Raw genomic sequence first — 10,734 nt, forward strand, 5'->3', positions numbered from 1 at the left:
AGAAGTGCACAACACCGAGCAACAAGCCTGCATTTCTCTCGGCTAATGTCACGTAGTCTTGGTAGTGCTGCTGTGATACAATCACCGTATTGTGTTGAAATCTGAAATGGTAAAATTAGAACTTGGGTTATTGCTTCACTCTGGAGAATTTCTTTTGTTAGTAATTAAGTCCCGATTGAACAGTCCAGCAGTTACATCACTGCTGTGTCCTCTGTGTATGTGTGGCCCATTGTGTGACAGCGGAGAGTGGGGGACATACAGCAGTGATGTCATGGCTGGCAGGAAGCCTCTGGAGGGGATACAGAGTGACCACAACAGGAGTTGTACAGAGTTCAGGTGCCCCCTATAGGCTGTTTTCTTTATCACACTTGTAATCATAAACAGAGCAGTCTTAAACAGAATCTCATTGATGGAGGTTTAATCTGGAGTAGATACATTCTTGTACAGTTTCACTTTTAAAAACTTTGCATTATAAAGTCACACTTTGATATAAAAGCACATGAATTAAACATTAGTGTACATGTTAAAAACATTCATATAAATCCCTGACTGAGTTCACACAGTATAATCCAACTTACAGTACAAACAGATTGGACTTGTATCACAAAGCAAGTGAAGGTTAAGTCTGGCTCTCTTTGACCTGGCTTCACTGAGCCCAACATTGATGATCCTGGATAACTAAAGCTTAAGACGCTGCTCATTAACTGGCTCAGTTCACTGTGTTTAGTGATCCAGCCACAAGTGCACTCTCAGAAAACTTACAGTGGAGTATTTAATGTTTTATAAAATGAAACTGCTATAGGCAGCTGCAGCAAAAACTGCTGTTTATCAGGATTAAATACACAATAGAAATCACACACCTAGAATGTGACACACTTAAAGCAGTGAGAAGCTGTTACTGCTGTCAAAGCAGAGCAGTACCAAAATTTTGTATTTGTAATTTACAGTGCATGTGGAGTTTTGTTCTGATAAACAATTACTTTAAAGTTATCTGACTGACTGAGTCTAAAAAACTTAAATACTTAACTTCATGTCATCCTGAGCTGCAGTGATGGCAGGAAGGGTATAAAATCAGCATCAACACAGACAGTCAGTTTGTTGTAAAGTAAACTCATTACTTTTATCCGTGTTAGGATCCTTAAGGAAAGATGCTGCTCTGAACATAACCTGCTTCAGAGCAGGTTAGCTGTGCAGCATAGGTTTCCATGGTGATCTAACCCTGGTTAAGAGTGAGCCAGCTTCATGATACCAGAGAGCCACAGTCATATTGGTAACCCACTGATCTTATTTGTGATATAGGCCCCAGATGTCCGTTCTCTCACACAGAGGTGGTTTCAGCCCTCAGTGGGTATCCCTGTGGGTGGCCCCGGACCCGCTGTTTTTCTGCATCTCTGCGTTTCCGCTCCTGCAGATAGCGCCTCACTCCTCGGATCGTCTGGATGGTGAGCACCGTGCCGGCGGTGTACAGGATGGCTGTGATGAGCCCAAACAGAGCCACAGCTGCATCTGCCCCGCTCACATCACAGTTCATCCACGTGTATCCATTCCTGGCGTAGAGCCTCTCACGCTGCTGACACACATCTGTGGAGTTGACCCTGATGATAAAGTGCAGGTAGAGCCCCACAGCCACTACGTAAGCCACCGCACCCACCGCCTGAAACACCAGCGCTCCATACAGAAGCTTCCGGGACATCAAGTGGGGCGGTCTGTTCCCGGCGACAACAAACAGCAGCGAGAGGACCCCCAAGGTCAGGCTGAAGGCGATGCCACCGTAGATGCCCGGCGCCCTCATCTGGCTGTACTGCATGTCCAGGTCTCGTACCTGCTGCAGCTCGGTGCCCTGCAAGTTAAAGTTTGAGTTGATGTTGAAGCCGCCCAGCCCGCCCATGGAGGACATGCCTGACGTCACCATCTGAGCTGCAACCACGCAGATCAGGACAAGGCTGTTGGTCAGTACGGCACAAATCAGCACAATGCCTAAAACAGGTGAGGAATGAGATCATAAAATCAGATCAAGGTACAATTTGCTGTTATTCCCTCCATATACAGTGGACTGCTTGGTATAAAAAAGAAACAGTGTTCCTGCAGTGCCACAGTGCACAAAACAAAGAAACAAACAAGTGTGAAAAACAAGAATCCTTACAAAATACAGTAAATTACACTAGTATTAAGTCATATAATACAGTAAACTAATCTGCCTCCATGCACTTAAGTGAGAATCAGGGTCACAATTAATGATTATTTTATCATTAATTAGTAGGACAAAGGTGGCACGGTGGAGTAGTGGTTAGCACAGTCGCCTAACAGCAAGAGGGTTCCTGGTTCAATCCCAGTAGGGGAGTTTGCATGTTCTCCCCGTGTCAGCGTGGGTTTTCTCCGGGTACTCCGGCTTCCTCCCACAGTCCAAAGACATGCAGGTTGGGGATTTTAATTGGTGACAATTGGTGACTCTAAATTGTCCGTAGGCGTGAATGGTTGTGTGTCTCTATGTGTCAGCCCTGTCTGGCGACCTGTCCAGGGTGTACTCCGCCTCTCGCCTAATGTCAGCTGGGACAGGCTCCAGCCCCCCGCGACCCTCAAGAGGATAAGCGGTTACGAAAATGGATGGATGGATGGATAGTCTGACAAAGTAGGTTACCAGCCGGGCAAATTGGAGAACTGCCTTTGGGCCCCACAGCACCAACTTCCTCATGTTTACTGTGACACATCTGTGTGCTTTTTATCAATCTAGACTGTTTCAGTGTGAGTTGCCGAGTATTGGAGATACCAGCCGTAGAGATGTCTGCCTTCTCTCCAATATACTGGAAGAGGATGGCACTCAGCTCAGAAAATACATTTGAAAAATTCAACAGCAATGTCTCTTTCCAGAAAGCATTCCCCCGTTACTCAAGATAATCCACAGACCTTGTTGTGAGACGTTTTATGTGGGAACTATTTTCTCTCTATCAAAATACACCTGCAAGCTGTATCATTGAGCAGAAGGATGTGTGCATCTCCTCACTAGCGAGAAGCTCGTGGACATGACAGTATGGGGTGTAACATTGATGGCTTCCTCCTCAGCTGAGCTTTATCATTAGCTAGCTCAGTGGTATAAAGTGAGCTTGCAAAAGATACACGCTCCCTTCTGTGCAGTGATATGGTTGACAGGTTTAGTTTGGTAGAAAGAAATAGTCCCTACATGAAACCCCTCACAACAAGATCTGTGGATTATCTTGAGTTACCGAATCAGGATTTCTGGAAAGGCACGTGAATTTTTTAAATGTATTTTTGGCGCTTTGAGAACCACAAGCAGAGTGTCATCTAGTTCCATTACATTGGAGAGAAGGCAGACATCTCTTTGGGGTGAACTGTCCCTTTTGGCTAACATATCAGTGCTGATGTTAATCATTATGAGGTCACGTGTGTATTTTTATAGGGCTGCATTAATGGTTATCTAACAACTATTTTTACACTTTTTAAATTGATTCGTCATTTCATAAAATGCCACAGCAAAAATGCTTGTCCAAGGTTCCCAGAGCCCAAGGTGATACCTTTACATGCAGTGCTCTGTCTGATTAACAGTCCATAACCCAAATATATTGCATTTTCAATGACATGAAACAGACCACAGTCACATATCCTTACATTTGAGAAGCTGGAAACCAAAACCTGTGAAGCACTTTTGCTTGATAAATGACTTAAACTATTAATTAAAATTCCATGTTATTAACATTCCAAGAGGATCAACGCTTTATATGGAAATGAACAGACACATGTGATTAATCTGTTAGACTCAGCTATCAGGTTATTCGCTTTCTCTTTCTTAAAAGGGCCATGTTGCTGCCAAAGTCTAAAGTGTGAGAAAAGAGGCCTATAAACACCAGAAACCGGTCAGCCCAGTATTCACAGAGGGAAGGACTGAGCTGCAGTGAGACTGAAACCAAAGTCCGCCCTGTGACGTAGCAGCTTCTATGGGAAGAGCTTTCATATGATTAATCCAGATATTTCCACTCTGATCTGGACTTACCTCTCCTGGAGCAAATGTGTGTGCATTTGGACTCATGGTGCTCAACTCGTGGGACTTCCCGCACATGTTTGGGAGGGGAGTCGGCTTCTCTGGGGTAGTATGGAGGTCGAGAGGAAGACCTGGAGCACAGAAACACACGCATAATGACACTGAGGAAGTTCTCCTCTACTTATTTTTCTAGCTTGGTCTAGCATATTTAAGACTGATATAGAAAATGTGGACACTTTGCACCACTGTAGCACTGAACCTCTCCATGTTTTTGTTTTACTGTGAGAACAGTATGACAGGAAAAAAAAGTTTTAATTCAGCAATATTTTTTACTTTGCTGATTTCAAATTTGTTTTGCAACATTGTAAGTTACATGTATAGTAAGAAAGATATTGAAGCTTGACATATCCTTTTTGTTAGTCAGATCGATACAGTGGTAAGATAGACAGATAGACAATCCCTAATTGGATTGTTACAGTAGCCAATATGCATAAAACCCCCAGAAACAAATGTGACATTCAAGGAGGAAGATGATAAACAAAAAACAATCAAAGGCCATAAATAAATAAGATACAGTGAACTACAGTTATGTGGCACCTGAGAACATTGGCTTAACTTATGATATACTGTACAATGTGCCCTAAAATAATAGGCCAATATGCCTAATAATAATAATAACAATAACAATGCACTCTACAATAGTGGTGTTGGACTGAACTTTATTCAACTAACTCCTTATGAATGACTCCTGGCCTAATGTAAATAGTCAATAGTCTTTTTTTTTTTTTTAATTCTGGCGAGGTTTCTTTGTAGTTTTTGGATACTTTTATTTAATTTCAAACCTTTTAAAATAACTACAATGTGACAAAAATGAAAAAGATGATTACAAATACAGAGTTTAAAACTAAGCACTGACATCCATTCACATATGAACTCAGGACAGGTCAGATAAGATATAATATTAGAAGGGAAACAGTGGGATTTCTGATCTTTACTGACAGCACATTAAACACACCTGTCGCCTGATGACTGTCTGTCATCGTGGGAGTCCCGGTAGTGTCGGTGGTCTCCGTTTCTCTCCCGGTGTCCCCGGTTTGAACGGGGCGGCTGGCTCATACCTGCTGATCGAAACCGATACAGAATTGACCTTTGAACAATACAGAAACTGTACGCGCTACTATATAAGAAACACGTAACGTGGAAAAAATGTGTTTGTGCTAATATTACCGTGGTTTCTTTAAAGTGAATTTCAATAGACTTGACGGAAGCCGAAGTGAGGACATAAACATCATCATTAAAGAGTATTTGTGATGAAAAACAAACCAGAAACACTCTTTCCTTTGAAATTAAGCTTTATAAACTTCACGTCGAGAAACAGCGGAGAAGGTTTGTGGTGTCAAAAGTGGTCAAAAAAGGAAAACATGGCTCTGCAGCCTTTATGGTGTGTTAGCTCGTTAAATTAACGTTAGCTTAAAAACACTTGTCTCGCTAATGAAGTGTTAATTAAAATCCCAGACATCAAAGACTTACTGTGAATATGTGTCGTTGAAAGCACTCCAAAGTCCGACTATAACGCCATTTTTCTATCTCTTTCCTGTCCAGGTACAAACAGCTCCACCCTACCTGGAGGAGGAGGAGGAAGAGGAGGGGGAAGAGGAGGAGGAAGGGACGCTACAGGTTCAGGTAGGTGAATGTGTCTTCTGCTCACAGCTGGAGCTTCACAACTGAAGGCTTTTTGGATGGTGTTCAACTCATTACCAGCTCCTCTGAATCAGCCGCTTTGTGTTGCCAGTCCCTATCAGTGCAGCCAAAGAAGCCTCTGTTTATACTCTGTTTTAGGGGGTGTTGGCCTTTTAACATGAGCAGAAGCCTCTGTCTGTCTGTCTGTCTGTGTGTTGTGGAGGAATGTTGTTGTTTGTGTGCTTCTTTTTTTCAGTCAAGAGATTTACATGCAGCTCCCTGAAGAGCCCTGTTGTGTCCACTCAACTGTATTCACATCTTTCTGCTTGGAATGACACATTCCCAAGTTACTGTACAATGTGTAGGCTGCTGGCACTGTTTATGGCTCATGCATTCATATAAGTCACTGACTTGTTGAAAACCAACTATGGACTATATATGGACAACTATAACGACTAAGCAATTAGGGATCCATTAGTAGTTCAAGTCATTATTCAAGCAAATATTACAAACATTTGCTAGTTGAAGCTTCTCCAATGTAAGGATTTGATATTTTTCTCTGCCATAAGCAAGGTCAGTAACCCTTATTGATATCTAAAGGGGACATTTGTTTGTGTGTGGCAGCATAAGGACAAAAATAAGTAGATAAACATAGAAAGTAAAAAATAAACAGTAAAAGATAGGCATATATACTGTAAAACTAAAAAGAGAAAAACATAGAAACTATCTCACAAGATTAATTGGCTATCAATGGATGGATTATCAAACAGGTCTACAGGGCACATGCAGGCCCAGGGACCCATGTGTTCACTGGGCCCCTAATCCGGTGACTCCACTGGAAGTTGTTAGCCTACTTCTTTTGTTGAGACAACACAGGACTCAGTCAAAAGTATGATCCAAATCCTTTCATTTTTAATTCAGATTTTCTACATTAAAATTACATATTTTATATTTCTATATTATATATTTTAATACAAATTAACCTGCTGGATGTTTGTGCATGATATTTTGTGTTATAACTGTGAAGAGGGCATGTCAGTGTTGGTCCACTTTAACAGAATAATCTGCGATATTAAAATAAAGTTTGGATGATTGGCTGTTTGATAAAAAGAGGGGAAAACAGGGAAAAGGAGGGGAGAGACCAGCTCCTGGTCCAATTCTACATCCAGACCTACTTAATTATTGGTTAATTATTATCTTTTATACTACTACTACTACTGCTACTACTAAATCATTCTATATAAGACCTTTGAAAATGTTTCTATGATTATTTTTGTATGTTGACTCTGTACCTTTATGTTTACCTTTGATGTATTGTACTGAATATGTATTGTATGAAGTTGTGAATATAATAGAAGGAACTACACAACAGTCTGATGAATATCCACTAGGTGGCAGCAGTCAAAACCTGACGCTGTTGCTGCAGTAAAATACTTCCGGGTTACAGCTTAGTAAACAATAACATGAGGTCAAAGCTAGTGTAGTGTAACTTCTGCTGACACACTGGTCGTCCTCTCTGTGTCTGGGCTTATTCAGGGACATATTTACCGTCTGTGCTCCTGTCCGGCCATGCTGTTCCTCCGGACAGCGGCTCTCAGCTGCAGAGGTCTGACCGCTCTGCGCTGCCTGCCCACCGTCTACACCACCTCCAGAAGCACCGCTACATACATCCAGGGCCAGAGCCCGGAGCCACGTATCCGAGAATACTTCTACTATATTGACCACCAAGGACAGGTGAGCGTGTGAAGTGACACAAAACAAAATCTTAAAAAAAATATATCTATGCTATAGATTCTCCCGCCAGCATGACATATTGTTGTGTGCTCCACTTACAGCTTTTCCTCGATGACACTAAAGTGAAGAACTTTGTCACCTGCTTCAAAGGTAAAAGTGAACACCCACACACCCACAACACAGATAGAGCTCATAAGTCAGCCAAAATCCATCCCTACTTAGATCGTGTGACTATTCCCAATTACCTCCACCTGACTATAACTCAAGTATAAAACAGCCTAAAGGAACAGTCTGACAGGTTTGGGAATATGCATGTTTACCATGTTAAACAAGTTGGCGCTCGAACCGAGCAAGTTACTTTGAGAACAGCAGAGCTGAATCTGTACAGGGGACACTGTCACATTTTAACAGTTTACTATATATAAAAAACATAGAACTGCAGGATTAACTTCTATCAACCACCTGTTCTTCCACATCTCTGCTCACTGTGTACAGTAACCCTAACCTGGAATATCATATAGCATCAGGTTTGCAGTGTGGTAATTTAATAAAACTTAAATATATTTAGGATATGCACCATGTAATCGGTCACAGCATCTGCTAAAATAGTTTAGGTTTTAAAACTGGATGTGACACTCTCTCTTAAGATAAGGCTGTTCTTGTCAACAAATTCAATGAAAAGACTAAAACCAAGTATGTGTTAGTCTGTCTCTCAATACTTTCTTATTTCTCTGTCCTGTCTGGCTGTCAGCTGCAGGCCCATTGGTTCCTTTTGAAGATCTAAATTCATACATATTTAGTTTTATATCAAGAAGAGGCTCAATGATTTCCCTGAAACAGCTGCCCATTGTTAGTAGATAAATCATTGTTTAATGAACTTTGTTGGCATTAAGAAAAACAGAATATTTTTAAGACAGGGTCTCAAGATCAGATAATGAAGTAGGACCCAGATCCCTCCTGATGTCAGGGAATATTGTGCTTTAGTGGCACGTATTTTCCTACAAAATTACAAGTAATCAAATTTGTTCTAAGAAAGGCTGAACATGTGACTGTGGGTTGAAGTGTGAAACCACTGCCAATGCCCTTAATATAATTCTGATCTGACTAATTATTAGCATTAGAGCAAAGCTCATATTTTCCATTGTATGGTCTTTGTCTTGCTGTATTGCTCAGAATCTCTTCATCATCCCTGTTTCTTTACTGCTAGATAAACCGTTCCTGGTCTTTTTCTTCAGTCGGCTGCGCACAAATCAGAGCGGTCGTTATGAGAAGGACTTCCCCTACATATCCTTATGTGGCAGGGAGAGGAACTTCCTGCGCTGCGATGACCGTCCTGTGGTCTTCACCCATTTGCTGCAGAGTCCTGAAGGGTCACCAGAAATCAAGGGAAATCAGGAGCTGCTATCGTACTGCGGCGGGGCGGAGAAGCTGTCCGCCCCGTTCCGCCCTGAGGCACTGTACATGCATCCTGTCACAGGACGAGTTTACCACCCCTGCTCAGAGCGCGGAGGAGGGGTCGGTCTGGTCAGGTCAGCCCTGGCCATTGAGCTCAGCCCATTCTTTGTTTATGCTTCGGAGCATGGCCAATCAGGACAGCCTACACACTTTCTCTGGGGAGGACAGAAGCACTTGCTGACCAATGAGCTGGCAGGCTGCTTTCCCACTGAGGAGGAGGGCAGCGGGGAACAGGGAGAACTGGGATAATGACCAGAACAGGTTTAAAGGTGTACCTTAGATTTTGAAATGCTGCCCACATACGCCATCCGTGTCCCATACTGGCAGTGTGAAATGAGACTGCACTCTCACTATTGTGATTGTTACTGTTTGAGGCAAGAGCCGATGTGTCCTCCTAACCTCATTTACATGATGTGTGAGAAGCGATATTCACTGATGATGCAGAGTGTTTTTGGCTCAAGACCCCACAAACAAAGCATTGTCTCCCTTCATTAGAGGTTGCAGTTTAAACTTATTTTCCCTTTAGTTTCTTTGGATTAATTTGAATGATATTCATGGTCCTGAACAGGTTTAATTATCCAGTATGTCACACAGAAAGATAAGAGAAAAGTCTCTTAAGATTAACATACTGTAGCGGGGTGTAATAGAATTTTATCTTTTTTATTTGCTTTCCTGTAAATCATCTCAATGATGACTGTATTTATCATCCTGCCCCCCAGGTTGGAGAGGCTGAAGCTACAGTGTGCTTGAAGCTCAGACTTGGTGGCACTGTGTCTGCATGTGTAAACTGCATGTGTAAAGAGGACATTCAGTCTCAGGTGAAACCTTAATCGAAGGTCCAGTGTGTAGGATTTAGGGGGATACATCAGCAGAAATGGGATATAATGTTCATAACTATGTGTTCATTAGTGTATAATCACCTGTAACTAAGAATTGTTTTCTTCTCGTTACCTTAGAATGAGCCATTTATATCTACAAACGAAGTGGGTCCTCGTCATGGTTGTAGAAAGAGAACTGGATACAGCTTTGGAGGTGTGGCCCCATTTATTTTTTATGAAAGTTGCTCAGTGACGTATGAAGCTAAAAAAGTTCAACTTCTGTGTGTAAAATTAGCCTGATTGTCCAAACTTCTCTTAAACCCTCTGGTAACTTGAATGGGAATAAATTGATTTGATTGTGCAGCTTGTCTACACTTTCAAAATGTCATCAGACTGCGGGGATCAAATCCCAAGAGTTAAACGAGTCATTTCATGGGAGTTCTGACAATAATCACGTGATGGACCAGGAAGTTGGAGTTACTTGGTTTGGACACTACGTCACATTGACTTCAAAGTCGGGCGCACTCTCTGGAGGCCTGGTCCCCATGTTGTTTCTACAGTAACCCAGAAAGGTAAACAAAACACCAGCTCTAAATAGGGATATTCGCATTTTGCGTTGGCCACTACAGTCCACCTACACATGGCTCATGGGAGAAATTTCAGTTGGTTGCACTTTGCAACCTCACCACTAGATGTCACTAACTCGCACACACTAGACCTTTAATCCAAAGTAAAAAGTAGGTAATGAAAGCAAAGCTGATTTGAAAAAGAGAGCAGTTACTTGGCACATTGACTACAGATAGTTATATGTCAAACAACAACTGAATAAAGTATATTCTGATGCAGATGTCTGCAACAGAAAGTACAAATTTGAATTGAATAGTATTCAGAGTTTTTATTATAGCCTATGGTAGAAAGAAAATACTATTAATTTGTATGTGAATAACACCAGGATCATTTTCAGTGGCAAAGCAACTTCATGAGAAGCACTTTAGAATAAACTACTGAATGTTCACAGTCAGATCCTTCTTTAATAAAGTGATTTACTCTGAA

At 41.8% G+C, this 10,734-nt stretch overlaps 2 protein-coding genes across 3 annotated transcripts; one reads left to right on the top strand and one right to left on the bottom strand.

Moving 5' to 3' along the window:
* Positions 1-401: 401 nt before the first annotated feature.
* On the bottom strand, positions 402-5,790 carry LOC117253540 (MARVEL domain-containing protein 3). Of its 2 annotated transcripts, none has more exons than XM_033621047.2 (4): positions 5,525-5,790; positions 5,010-5,112; positions 4,007-4,125; positions 402-1,977 (listed from the first exon to the last, which is right to left on the bottom strand). In XM_033621047.2, the coding sequence occupies exons 2-4, from the start codon at positions 5,108-5,110 to the stop codon at positions 1,319-1,321; spliced, it is 879 nt and encodes a 292-aa protein (XP_033476938.1). In that variant the 5' UTR covers positions 5,111-5,112; positions 5,525-5,790; the 3' UTR covers positions 402-1,318. The 2 variants fall into 2 exon arrangements, with proteins under 2 accessions (XP_033476938.1, XP_033476937.1); XM_033621046.2 differs by having other exon boundaries at positions 5,010-5,115.
* A 1,319-nt stretch (positions 5,791-7,109) lies between these two features.
* Positions 7,110-10,734, top strand: c6h8orf82 (chromosome 6 C8orf82 homolog). Its single transcript, XM_033620954.2, has 3 exons — positions 7,110-7,408; positions 7,510-7,558; positions 8,616-10,734. The coding sequence occupies exons 1-3, from the start codon at positions 7,244-7,246 to the stop codon at positions 9,110-9,112; spliced, it is 711 nt and encodes a 236-aa protein (XP_033476845.1). The 5' UTR covers positions 7,110-7,243; the 3' UTR covers positions 9,113-10,734.

The sequence above is a fragment of the Epinephelus lanceolatus genome, chromosome 6, assembly GCF_041903045.1.
Source record: "Epinephelus lanceolatus isolate andai-2023 chromosome 6, ASM4190304v1, whole genome shotgun sequence".
NCBI classification, from domain to species: domain Eukaryota; kingdom Metazoa; phylum Chordata; class Actinopteri; order Perciformes; family Serranidae; genus Epinephelus; species Epinephelus lanceolatus.